This window comes from Miniopterus natalensis, chromosome 16 (genome assembly GCF_054644295.1).
Source record: "Miniopterus natalensis isolate mMinNat1 chromosome 16, mMinNat1.hap1, whole genome shotgun sequence".
Classification (NCBI taxonomy): Eukaryota; Metazoa; Chordata; class Mammalia; order Chiroptera; family Miniopteridae; genus Miniopterus; species Miniopterus natalensis.
This window is the reverse complement of record NC_142096.1, coordinates 38,662,942-38,676,845: the sequence shown is the minus strand read 5'-3', so window position 1 is coordinate 38,676,845 and position 13,904 is coordinate 38,662,942. Positions and strand designations below refer to the sequence as shown.

Genomic DNA, 13,904 nt, shown 5'->3' with positions numbered 1-13,904 from the left:
GAAAGGTGGTTGGATTCTGGGTCCATTCTGTAGAGCCCGCGGATGTGCTGCTAGACTGCTGGCAGCAGGGCCGGGAACAGAGCTCAGCATGGCTTCTGGCCTAGGCATGCAGGAGCGTGAGCTGCTGTTTATGGAGATGGTGAAGACAGCGGGAAACCGGCTGGTTGGGGGCAGGGAAAGGGTGGAATCAGCAGTTGTTTCGGATACCTTAAGAATGAGAAGCTACGAGACTCTTAGTGAAGATGTTAAACAGACCACACAGGCTGAACCAGTCTAGAGTTCAAAAGAGAAGTGCAGGCAGGAGGTATGGGTTAGGCTGGAGGTGGGCATTAAGAGATGTCAGCATGTAATGACGTTGAAAGTGTGGAGCTGGCCACCAGCCTAGTCACGACTATTTCTCTCGTCTTTCCAATGCTGCACATCAGCACCTAGATGGGTTCCTGGCAAAACAGGGTGCAGGCTCACAGAAACTACTCAGTGGCCACCCTAGTGCACGTTCAAAGGGAATGAGCAGAGGGAGGTTCGAGGGGACCAGTCTAGCCAATAGCTGTGCGGAGGGAGCGGTGTGGGGCTGGGGTGTAAACAGCAGCCCCGGCCCCGCCCGCCACGCCCTCCTAGCGCTTTCTCCATCCTGGACTTGGGACATGCTTTCCCAGCCATGTCGTGCCAGTGAGGTCCTGTCAGCAGACACCATCTTTCCTTGCAAGTGGACCAAGGAAACGTCTCTCCTTGAAAGCCTCAGAGGGAGACACAATGAGAGGAATGCACGTGCATCATTGAGGAGGGTTTCCAGTCCTTTGGGTCCAGGCTTCTGGTTGGAGGGGCTCAGAAACTGAGGGCAGAGTTGGGAAACTGCCACACACACGTCTGGGAGAGGACCAGGAAAGGCCAAGGAGGCTGCATGACCAGGCAACCCTCTTAGAATGGCCTGGAATAATCAGAAAATTCAGACTTGGGCTGCGCTCTGGTCAACCACAGCCCCAAGTCCAGCAGTAAGAGGCCCCTTCCCAGCCCCTGTGGATGGCTTTTCCGCTGCTGAGGGAGGGAGATGGGAAGTAGCCAGGGCCTGCTCCCTCCCACCTGTTGGGATTATTCCCAGTCTCCTGGGGTTATAACACTGCTTCCTTCCTTTCTAAAGTCAGAGATGGCTGGGATACATCTTCAGCACATGGTCCAAAGAACCACTGCTGTGAGGATATAACTTCTTCTGCACAGAGATTCCCATCCTGCCCTGCAGGACAATGTGAAATTAGGCGTCGTATGGGAGAGGGCAAGGGCCAATGGCCAAGTCTTCCAGTTAAGCTCGGGCTACAGGGCATTGGCTCTGACCCTGGAGACGCTGCAGCATGAATATAAGAACATTCATTTCTTTCTCGTGCCTTTAATTTCTTTTCTTTTTATGAATGTTTTATAATAATTCAACGTTTTAGTACAGGAGTACCCATGTGTATCATTTATACTTAAATGACCACACTGGCAGTTTTTAGCTGGTTAGGGGTTTGATCAAAAGTGTTAGAAGACCTCCTATTTTAGAGGAGAAGCCAAGGGCTCGTGGTGAAGCTGGTATCTCCTCAGTGTCTCCTGAGTGTGAGTCTGCCTCAGTATCACATCACAGCCCCTGAGGTGACACGCGAGTTACACGGGACTGCTCAGCAGCAAAACAGATGGATCAGGGGCGAAAGCACTTTCTCCTGGGCTGTGAGTCAACTGGATGGAAGCTAACAGTTACTAAGCTCTGCTCTGTGCCACCTGCGTGCACATGCGTGCACACACACACTCACACTCACATACATTTACACAATCCTCACACACACACCCTCTCACACACTCATACATACTCACACACATGCACTCGCTCTCACATACACACATTCACACAACCTTCACACACATTCACACACACACCCTCTCACACACTCACAAACATTCACACACATTCACACAACCCTCACACACACACCCTCACACACATTCACAAACACACACTCACACAGCACATTTCTCTCCACATACATACATATCCGTACACATATGGCCCTGTAGGAACACCAGCGATAGCAAATTGATCGCATTCTCTCCCACCTGCCACGCTTCCCGAGACAGCCAGTGTCAACGGCCTGCTGTGTATCTTTGCACGTCACTGTCCTTCACACAATACACATAAAATTACACTCCCATTGTTAGAGACAGGCGCAGACTGGCTGTTTTCAAATGTGAATGCTGCCTAAATTTCACATTGCTCTGCACCCTTATCTTTTGCTTCCCAGTTAACAACATATCACAGGCCTTCCTCGAGCCCGCGGAGGTGGAGCGTGTGCCCTCCTCTCCCCACCGCATCACAGTTAATAGCTCACGCGCGGCTTCATTTATTCAGCCACTGCCCTGGTAATGGACATTTGAGTTCCTTCCAACGTTTCGCCACAATACTTCCCGCCGTGGTAGCACCCTTGCCTGTGTGTCACGCCAACGTGGCGCCTCTGTGGCTGTAAGTAGATTCCCCAGGTGAGGTCATGCCCAAGGGGATAGAACATTTTAAGGGGACTTGAGATCTCATTTGCGTGGATGATTTTGTTGTTAATTCTGGCTATGCTGCCTTATATCCCACAGAGCCAGACAGACAGAGCCCCGTGTTCAGTGTGTGTGTCCTCGCTGTGTTCCGTGCACTGGGGCCGCCTCTCCCAGTCTCAGTGGGACAGTGTCCTTCATGGGACAGGGGTGTCTGCGGGCTGGAACCTGAAGCTACAGAGCTCCTGGTCAGCCTCTGCTCGCCGTGTCCCAAAGTGATTCATTCACGAAGTCATTTGCTGCTGTGGGTGTGGCTGTGTCGGTGCTGCTCACAGCTCTGCACATTTCTTATTTCTGAACCCCAACCCCAGACCACCTCCCCCACTCCTCATAGAGCCTGTCCACAGAGCAGTTATTCAGTGATTGCTTTGTAAATGAGCAAGTAGTCAATGACTCTTGGCCAAGGTCAGAGCCAGGGCCACATCCAGCAGGGCCGTCTGAGGGGCCCTCCTACCTTCACGGCCTTCGCCCTGCTGATGAGCCCGTCGTCCTGAGAACTGCCGATGAGCAGATCGACCTCGCCCTGCGGGACCCTCTGCAGCGCTCTGGCGGGAGCCTCTCGCAGGTACTGGCCGTCAATCACAGGACCCCAGTAGTGGAAGGGGCCACTCACAGCCAGGAGCTGCATCGGTGCAAAGGATGCTGTTGTTTATACGGATTTTACTCTTTTTAAAGGAAATGGGGCTGCAATATCCAGTGGCATTGCTTCACTTAACCATAAAGGACATGGTCCTGGTGGTCCATCTGGGGCTTTATTGGGAAATCAGAGTAAAATGACCAGAATGACAGGCAGGCAAGACACCAGTGACACTGCAAGGGGCTAGAAGGTGGGTCTCCATCTGAGCAATGTTTGGTCCCCAGGAGCTACCAGAGCCATCCTGTGGAGGTGACAACATCCACAGGGAAGAATGGGTGAGCCAGGAGTGTGAGTGAGGCAGGAGGAGACAGTGATCAAGGTGGGGTGGTGGCCAAGGTGGGATATAACAGGGAAATATATCAGTGTTGGCCTCTATTCAATTAGCTCACATTTGGGGGAGCTGAGGCTCAGATCCACTCCAGATCTGCAAGTCTAGGTTTATTGCCAAAAAGACCAAGCAAGCCATCAGCTGAGATGACAGCATGCTCCCTGCTGGCATCCCTTTTATTCACATCAGGGCCAGCGAGAGACTGCGAATTGGATCTTTGTAGGTAGGAAAAGGGAAGCACATAGCTGCTCTGTCTCAGGGGCCGGGTGGCCCAGCTCCATTGTAGTGTGACTGTGACACTCAGCACATGTAGTTGTGGCCAGATGGAGTGCCAGCATGGTCCCCGTGTAGATGGGACCCTGTACACAGGTTACTTCATGTTGTTCTCCTGCTCCACAAGTCCCGCATGGCTATCCCCACTCTACAGATAAACTCCCAGGGGCACAGAGACCTGTCGGCCATCAGTGCCCACGCTTGGTCCACAACATCCTGGTCCATGCACAGCCCTGGGGCAGGGAGTGTGCATCTTAGTGCCAGCTGCTCATCAACCTACAGTCTGGCCCTAGGTGGGTCAGGTCTCCTTCCTAGGCTTGGTTTTCTTTTGTAAAAAGTCAGAGAATGTCCCTTCCCATTTTTCACACAAGTGCCCACCTTGGTCTGGGCGTCATTGAGGATGCTGGCGGGCTTCTGACGGAGGCAGGATATCATTTCTTGGATGGACGAGGTGGGGCAGCTGACCTCCTTTGACAAAGCAGCTGCCTGCTGCTGAGCCCTCTCCCGGTTGATGACAGCGGCGGGGGACAGTGCAGAGCCACCCTGCAAGAGAGAGCAGACGAGGGCTGATAGTCTTCATGCTTCTTTCCTCCTCTCAGCACAGACCTCAGGGCATACAGGGCTCTGGTCCTTCATCTACACCCAGGAGTCCCAGGACTCGTCCCGGAGATACCCACAGGCATTTGGGAAGTCAGGGCTGATCAGTATTATATGAACATGCTGCGTGGTCTTGCCCAAATGTCTCCATCTCAGTTTCCTCATCTGGGAAGTGAGAGCCCTGGATGGGGTCATCTCCAGTTTTCACTGTGAACTAAGGCTGCACATTGAGGGAAAGGGCTGATGGTGGTTGAATGGGACTAAGATCAGGACTGGAGAGAACTCTGCTATGTCTACTTCACTGTCAGGTCCAAGGAGGGACCTTGTGGCCAGAGGCGAGCAGGGACAGTCGGAAACCAACCCGAGGGAGAGGGATGCATCGGGGTGGATCCCGAGATAGCCACACTGTGTCCCTGAAGGACAGGTTCAAAGGACAGGCACATGGTTTCCTGCCCTCAACCCATTCGGATTAGCGGGGGCTCCCGCCGCTGGCCGGGAGGTGTGCCAAGGTTGCCTGCGCCGTCCACCTCCAGCAGGGCCTTCTCTGAGCCTGGCGTCTGTGAGTGAGGGAGAGCCCCAGGCTCCCGCTGGGAATTAGCAGCAATGAACATAAAGTGCCCAGCCAGCGCCAAGGTGACAACACACAGGGGCAGGATGATTGCCCGTGGGTTCATCTTTCTAACAAGGAGGGGTCAGCCTTCTGAGAATCACTGGGCATGCTCAGTCTCTAGAGAACATAGAGCATGTGCACACATACACACACACACGCACACACACACACACACACACACATGCTCAAGGTCAAAGCCTCACATTCTAAATCGTGAACTGACCAGGCCTACTGCAGAGCTGCAGTGGGGGCCTCGGGGAGATGTGGATTTGGGGATAGGCCCCTCTAATCTTGTCAACATTGTCCACAGCTATAAAAAGCCCGAGTTCCTGATATGGTGAGGAAGTGGTTAGAGGCGTGGGTTAGACTGATACTGCCAGAAAGCTTAGAGAACTTTCCTCTCAAAGTATTTTGTTTCAATTGATCTTCCTGAAGGAAACCTTTCTCTTCATGGAAAAGCAATGGTTAAACAAGACAACAGCCCAACAGCCGGCTCAGCCCTCACTTGAAAGCTCTTGCTTGGAGACAGGAGCTGGGGGGAGGGTGCTATGCGGAGTCCTGCAAAGGTCTGGGGCTTTCAGGGCAGAAGGACAGGTTTAAACTCCAGCTTTATTAACCCCACTGATGAGGTGACTGGGGGCATGGGCGTGAGGCTGACATCTGAGGGCCTCAATTTCCTCATCGGGAGTGGGAATGATAAGCCCTCCTTCACAGTCACTGGGAAGATGCACGGGTTGGGGTGTCCTCTGCAGAGGGGTGGAGGTGGGGAGTGAGGGTGTAGTTGGTGTCCTGGGGCTCCAGGGTTCAGAGTAGCGAGGTCTTGTCACACTGCCCAGTCACGCCAGCAGCCCCTGGGCCCTGGGCCGGTGCTTTATCTAAATCTGACCTAGCTATTCAATGGCAATGAGTTTCCGCCTGTTTTGTGTGGGTGTGGTTTTTTTTTAACTTTAAAAATAGTGTAGGGCAAAACCACAATCGCTGACCACTGCTTTTTCTCCCTGGAGCCTCTGGACATTGTGAGGTGACCTGACCTCAGTTAGCCACCAACTGAGGTGACCTAAGTGAGTCACCTCAGAGCCCGGTCTTGCCCCTGTCCAGGCACGTATAGACACACAGTCACAGACAGAACACTCACACGCAGACACACACCCACACTCAGAAACATCCAGTCACAGAGAGAAATGCACACTCACAGACACACATCAGACACAGTCATACCCACACACACTCAGAAACACACAGTCACAGGAACACCCGCTGACACTCACTCAGAAACTTACACACACTCGCACACGCTCAGAGACACGGTCTCGGGAACGCACGCAAACTTTCTGGAAATGGACACCTCAGAGTTTCGCCTGCTCTGAGGAACCACTCACAGGCCTTCCATGAAGAAGTTGCTGACCACAGAGAGAGAGAGAGAGTTTCTAGGATAAATGTCCCAGGGGGGCCCCTGGCTCTTTCTTAGGAGGATCAGTGAGTCAGAACACGTGGCTCTGAGTGAAAAGGGAGTCCCCGGGAAGTACCTTCCCAGCACCCCTCAGACGAGACTCCTCCCAGATGAGGGACGGTGCCCTTTGCCTCCTGGGGAAGGGTGATGTGTGGGAAACTCCAGGCCCCATGGCCACCATGTGGAACCAAGGAGTCGGTTCACATGGATGCCTTGCCACAGAGCCCTGCACATATTCATACTAATGATGCAATAATCATCATTTTGTAAGTGTTTTTTTTTTATCTTGGCCTAAAATGTCACTTAATAAAACCCCCTATTACAGCACAGACCGATGGGTAACCAGAGCCTCGAAATCTCTGTCTTGGGGGCCTGCTCAGTCACACATCTGCTTTTTAAAATAGACTCTACCCAGCAGGACACAGATACCGGTGGACTGGAGATGAGGCTCTCCATCAACAGGGGCAAAAGAAAGACAGAAATTCTCATGCTTTGGGAATTCAGAGGAGGGAGAGGTCTCTGAGTATGAGGGTAGCTCGAAGGAAACAGCACAGAATTAGGACTTGAGTGGACTTCGATGGGAAGAAATGGTTGGGGAAAAGAAAGAGAGTGGGTAGCCATTCTTGGGGGAGGGGCAGGGATGGCAGGTGGGTTCAGGGGTCTGATTACACAAAGGAGCTGTACAGGTACCCCAGGAGCTAGTCCCAGGTATCCCAGCATCCCCAGAATATGATCTGGAACTCAGAAAAATATGTATTGAAGGAGGGAGCCAGTACTGTGTGAATGAGGGCGTGGATGGGTAAATGGATGGGTGGGTGGGTGGATCGGTGGGTGAGTGGGTGGATGGATGGATGGATGGATGGATGGGTGGATGGGTGGGTGGGTGAATGGATGGGTGGATGGGTGGGTGGATGGGTGGGTGGGTGGGTGGTTGGGTAAGTCCTCCTAAGTGAAGAGAGGCATTTACATTGAGGGGTGTTGAGGGATAGAGTTGAGAGGACATTCTATCTGGCCTAAGCAAACGATGCAATTTAGAGGGTGGTAAACCCCGGGATACAGGGCAAGTATCCCTCAGGCAATGAGAAGACAGTAAAAGATTCTGAACAGGGTGTTACAGAAAGTGTTTTTGAGACATGTCACTGAGTCATTTGTCTTTGCACCCTCAGTGCTGAAAATGGTTTTGAACCTGCCTTTTCCACCTTACAGTCCATTGTGGATCTCACTCTGGGCTGAGACCTGTTAATTTACCGGACTGCTTGGACTACAAGCGTGCAATCTGCTGTTTAGGCTGTTAGGGAGCGAGCCACAGCAAGGAGCACCGGCCAGTCACAGAGAGAGACAGGCCTGGATGCAGACCCCGGCTCTGATCTGTAGTTTGATTTGGGTCCTTTCTTTATCTGTAAGAAGGAGTATAATCATACTGACCCTTCTCCAAAGGACTGTTGTCACGAAGAAATGAGATGATTTTCATATAGCTCTCTGCTTTATTACAAATAGCAAGTATTCAGTAAGTGATAGCTATTGTTTCTAATTTCATGATGCTTTAGGCAACACTGCGATATATATCTTTACAGCTAAATCTATTCACATATTTGTGATAATTTCCTTATACCACGGAATTACTGGGTCAGAAGGTATACTTTTTTTTTCCTGGGAGATAAAAATGTATTGAATGATCTTTTTTCATAACATTTTAATGGTTTTCCATTGACTATACCTACACATGTGAAAATCTTTATTAAAGAAAATTTCATTTCTGTTATATAGGTGGTATTTTAAGCTATGTTTCTTGACCTCTACAGCTAACTTTTAAAAATGGTTTTTGCCCATGTGGATCAGTGGTTAGAGCATTGTCCTCCGCACCAAAGGGTCTCCAGTTCAATTCACAGTCAAGGGCACGTACCTGGGTTTCAGGTTCACTCCCTACCCCCAGTCAGGGTGTGTGCTGGAGGCAACCAGCTGGTGTGTCTCACATTGATGTTTCTCTCTCTCTCTCCCCCTCCCTTCCACTCTTTCTGAGAACCAATGGAAAAAATATCCCCAGATGAACAACAACAACAAATTTTTAAAAATGGTTTTATGGGCATACAACTCACATCATACAATTCATTCATTTAAAGCATACAAGTCAATAGTTTTTAGTTACTCTCACGGAGTCCTTTACCCATCACCATAATCTAATTTTAGTACATTTTCATAATCCACAAAGAAGCCACATGCCCATTAGCAGTCATTCCCTACTCCCCACCCTCACTCCCAGCCCCAGGCAACCACTAATCTACTTTCTGTCCCTACAGAGTTACCTGTTCTGAACATCTCATATAATGGAATCACACAATCTGTGGCCTTCCATGTCTGGTTTCTTTCACTTCACCCATGCTGTAGCTATACCAGTGCTTCATTCCCTTTTATAATCAAATAATATTCCATTGTATGCACATTCAATATGTTACCCATTCATCAGCTGACGGACATTGGGGTTGTCTCCCTGTTTGGCCATTATAAATAAGACACAACGAACATTCCTGTTCCATGTTTTGTGTGTGCGGATGTATGCTTTCGTTTTCCCTGCTTGGAGAATTGCTGGGTCATATGGTAACTTTATGTTTGACCTTTTGAGAAGCTGCCAAATGTTGTCTAGAGCAGCGGCAGCCCTTACATTCCCTCAGGCAATGCACGCCTATTCCAAGCTCCCCACGTCCTCACCAGCACTTAGTGTCATCTTGTTTGCTGTTATTATAGCCAGCCTAGGAGGCGTGAAGTAGTATCTCACTGTGGTTTTGATTTGCATTGTCCTAATGTCTAATGCTGTTGAGCATCTTTTCATGTGCTTATGTGCCATTGGTGCATCTTCTCTGGAGAAATATCTATTCAAGTCCTTTGCCCATTTTTAAACGGGGTTGTCTTTTTGTTTTTGAGTTGTGTTCTTTATATATTCCGGACACAAGTCTCTTATCAGACATATGATCTGTAAATATTTGCTCCCATTCCATGGGTTGTCTTTTCACTTTCTTAATGGTATCTTTTGCAGCACAAAAGTTTTTCATTTTGATGAAGTCCGACTTTTTCTTTTCTGTTTATACTTTTGGAGTCATATCTAAGGAACCATTGTTTAACCCAGGGCCAGGAGTCCCACCTTGCATTCTAAATATACATATTTTTAAACCACATACTATCAAGCTGCCTACAGGAAGGTTGTACCTCGGTGTATTGTTATTTTCAGGCTTAAATTACTCCAGCTGTCTACGCCTGAAGGAAAGAGAAGGCAGGTATCAGCAGGTAGTAGGGGCCTATCGTGCTCTGACCCCTTTACACGCTGTTCTCAATCTGTGCTCAGAAAACCTCTGGACCAGGGAGCCATGACCGGGCCACTGCTCCGGGGGTGGGTGGGCTCAGGCTGTCTGTCAACGTGGCAGCACAACCCAGCCTCCCTGTGCCAGGGGACACTGGCGGGGGGTGGCCCTCTGTGGTGAACCTCCATTCTGCAGACGTTTTGGCAAACGTGACTCTCCACGTGGCTTAGCCACACCCTACGCCCCGTTCGTTAGCTGTGGGCATTCACTGTGGGGACCCCTCCACGGGCACCACCCAGGCACGGGTGGGAAAATGGAGAGGCCCTGGCTCAGCGCCTTTAGAATGGAGCTCACCTCCTCTCCTGTTTCCCCTCCAGTTCTTGCAGACTTCACAGAATGCCTTTTTCCATCTGTCACAGGCATTGCCTCTAATTGCCTCCGTCACCTTCTGGGTGTCAGAAACATTTAAGTGCTTGGCACTGGAAACAGCTGATTTCCCAGACAGAGGGCTTGCCCCTTAAAAGTGACACCCGAGTGATAGCCAAGGCAATGGCTGCCCCTCGTTTCACAGGGAATTTAAAATGCAGGCTCTGTTCCCTCCGTTCCCAATGAGAAAGTCACACACACATTGGGCATACACTGCCTTTTAAAAATAATTCCATAGTTATAACTTATAAAAGGACCTAGATACTTCTTTCTAGTCATTTATTCTTGTAGCTTTGTTTCCTATTTAACATCCTTTCCGGAAGCCTCCATGGGCATCCCTCCAGGGTTCCTGGGGGAAGCCTATCTTCTCTGCCAGCTGACCGGAAACCGCTGGCTCTGGCCGGTCCTGGTGTCTGTGTCCTCAGGCCTGAGCCTCGTCCCACACCCCACACACTGTGTGTTCAGATGGGCTCAGCAGTTTCCACTGTGGTGACCACTTCTTTATTAGCTCCAGATGTCCCTGGAGGATGTCCCTGACAGCCCTGGGCCCAGAATTCAAGCTGACCCTCTCCCCAAATCCCCTGTGGGGACACTCCAGGGGATCTTGCTCAGGCACTGATGTCTCCATAACTAAATAGGTGCATGCTGAGTCCCTGTGTAACTCCGCTCCTGGAACACATTTCACATCATTTCCAACACCATCCCCTTTGTCAGGTAAAAACAGTGTAAATTATTATACTTGTAGAAAAAATGGACAGGGCATGGGCTTTGGGATTAGATAAATTGTACTGTATCCTGCGCTGACAACTTGGCAAGTGACTTTACTCTCAGGGCCTCAGTTTCCACATCTGTAAAGTGGGTATATAATACTGTATCAAGCTGTGGCATCAAGAGCCTCAGTGCCCATCAGCCCAAGTTCAAGTCCAGCACTCCCTCTTAACCACTGTATGTCCTTAGGAAAGCTATTAAAGTTTTCCATGCCTCAGTTTCCTCAGTGTAAACTGAGGGTGAGAAGAATATACATTTGTTGAGATGAATTGATGAGGTCACATGGACAGTGCTTACACCCATTAACTTCCCAATAAGCAATAGCAATCATTAAAATCATAATCAATATTTCACAAAGTTCTTACAAAAATTAAATGAAATAACAGACTTGAAAAATATTATCTGCAAAGCACGATGCAGAGATTGGTTACTATTATTTGTAATGTTATTGCTACTCAAATTAAAATAAAAAATAGTGAAACGTTCTTCCATCTAAGGATCAACTTGGAGGTTGAAATTTTGTTTTGGTCAAGAATTTTTTTAAGCAACTGAGCTGTCTGTCCTCTCCCATCCTTTCTCAGATGCCCATGCTCCTGGGCATAATTAGTTCTGGTTCATCGGGTAAAGAAAGAAACTCTGGCTGACAATTTCACACCCATCCAGACATTTATACGTGGATGGCACCATTTTAAATTTCATCAAGGCCAGCGTTGAGCTTGGCCTTCTTCAGATAATGACAGCAGATTCTTGTCAGGAGTGAAAAGGCGTATCGCCCAGAAGTATTGGGGTGTCACCGAATGAGAGGCAGGGGAGTTTCACCCAGCCATGCTCATTCTGTTACGGATCTGAACCTCATTTGTGCTGCTAAAGCGCATTAGCAGTGGTTGGGCAAGTTTCCTTGTTATTGTTTTTTATGAGATGAAAATACCAAGGCAGAGCAGTTAAGGGGCCTGGCTCCGGTCACGGTCACCCGGGGAGCTCCTCGCAGAGGCTTTGTCTCCCTCAGGCCCCCGGCTGCTTTGCCCCCCCGCAGCCTGCGCTGCTGGGAGCTGCTCTGCGATCGGGGCTAATTCCAGCTCGTCCCCGAGCTCCTCTCACCTCCTCGGGGCTGCGGGGAGCCAGAGGCAGCGCAGGCCCGAGGAAGGGTGTGATCTCAGGCAGGGAGTTTCTTTTCTTCTTTTTTTAACCCGCTCCCTCCATCTTTCCCTCCCTTCTTCCTAGTAAATATTCGACGGCTGCTCTGGCCGTGGAAGGTGCTAGTGCTGGTGTCAATCACTGACAAAGAGGCAGCCCCTGTGTTCATGGAACTTCCAGTTTTCAGAGCTCAGAACATAGAGATGGGGAAGGAGGTGCTATAGCAGACCGCTCATGGGGTGGCGCCACCCAGAGCCACCACGCACGGAGCCTTCTTTGTCGCAGGAGACTGACTGCCGTCTCTGTCCTCAAACAGCACTCATGAGGATCTCTATGCCCTGTGCAGAGACAGACTGTGCCTTTGTAGCCAGGGAAGATAAGATGTGATGTTACAAAGTTCCCTCTTAAGACCCCTCTTTGTTTAGAAACAGTGCCTGTCTCCTCCTTCATGGTTTGTTCATATCTTGGTCTCCCACATGGAGTGCACATGACGATCCATGGGAGTCTGGGAAGAAAGTGCTAGAATATTTACTTATAAATATGGAGCAGTCTTATCCTTTTCAAATATTTTTGTATTTAGAATGCATATATTTATAGAGAAATCTGTGTATATAATTAATAACAATGCGCATAGCAAAGCTTCTTACTATCGGGTACAGGATCAAGTAGCAGGGAGGTGATTACATTAGACAGCAAGAGGACGTCCTTTCTCAGTGGGCTGAAGAGTTGAGCTAGGATGTCACCACGGACCCCCAGTGTCTGCTTGGCTGATGGGAATAAAAGTGACCAGCAAACTGTGCCTCTATGCCCTGTGCAGAGACAGACTGTGCCTTTGTAGCCAGGGAAGATAAGATGTGATGTTACAAAGTTCCCTCTTAAGACCTCTCTTTGTTTAGAAACAGTGCCTGTCTCCTCCTTCATGGGGCAGTGGCTGGTCGTTCTGGCAAAGCTCACCCACAGGCAGGCCGTACCACTTTCGCTGTCCCCCTCCTCCCCAACGCCACAAGGCCATTTGGACAATGGGAGGATCTCACCTTTGGGCAGAGAACAAGACTGGGGCCATGCTTGACCCCACCTTTTGCAGGGGTTAAGGGAGCATGAGCCCTGCCACCACACCCTGACTCAGTGACATGAAAGCCCTGGGGAACCCTGATGGGAGACTCACTCCTTGTTCTGGCAGATCCTAAAATGAGGGGAAGGCCATTCCGGGTCAGTGGAACAGCCCAAGTGAATGCAGAGGCAAACCCAGCAGCCTGTCCAGGCAATAAGAGAAAGTGGAAGTTCACAAGGAAGGCAGATCAAGGCAGGGAGGACCCCCTGAGGAGTCCATGCAAATGCCAGGGACAACAGGGTGTCCTGGAAGGTGGGGCAGACCAGGACTAAGGCTGGACTGGTCTGAGGAGGGTCAATTCATCATCCTGTCCCAGGTGCATTTGGGAGGGGCAAGGAGGTCCCAGGAGGCAGGATAAGAGATGGTTGGCAGATATTAAAGTCACTTCCAACTCCAGACAAGATGCAGTGGAAGTCATCCCAAAATGAAAGCCAACATACAGAAAACGAGAAGGCAGGAGCTGAACAGCTCAGCCAGCACCGCCAAACACCTGGCATTCGTGGGCTCTGCTCACACCCAAGGTCAAGCTGAACACCGTCCCTCCATCAAGCCTCGGGGCCTTTGCAACATTGAGAGCCATTTGCTTTGGCTTCCCTCCTCACTGGACCCCCCAAGATGCTGCCCTGTTGCTGTGGCTCATCCCTGTCCCTGTTCACGTAGCTCCTGGACAGCAGGGCCCGTATCCCAGTCACCCTGTCCTCCCAGAGCTTGG

General features: G+C 50.2%; 1 protein-coding gene across 1 annotated transcript in view; it reads right to left on the bottom strand.

Annotated features, from left to right (window-relative positions):
* The window catches only part of TG (thyroglobulin), a 199,963-nt gene that overhangs the window by 23,116 nt on the left and 162,943 nt on the right, over nucleotides 1-13,904 (bottom strand). Inside the window, exons 43-44 of the mRNA XM_087825191.1 lie at nucleotides 4,182-4,346; nucleotides 3,020-3,187 (exon numbers count right to left, since the gene is read on the bottom strand). Coding sequence (XP_087681317.1) covers nucleotides 3,020-3,187; nucleotides 4,182-4,346 — 333 coding nt within the window. The remainder of the gene's footprint in view (nucleotides 1-3,019; nucleotides 3,188-4,181; nucleotides 4,347-13,904) is intronic.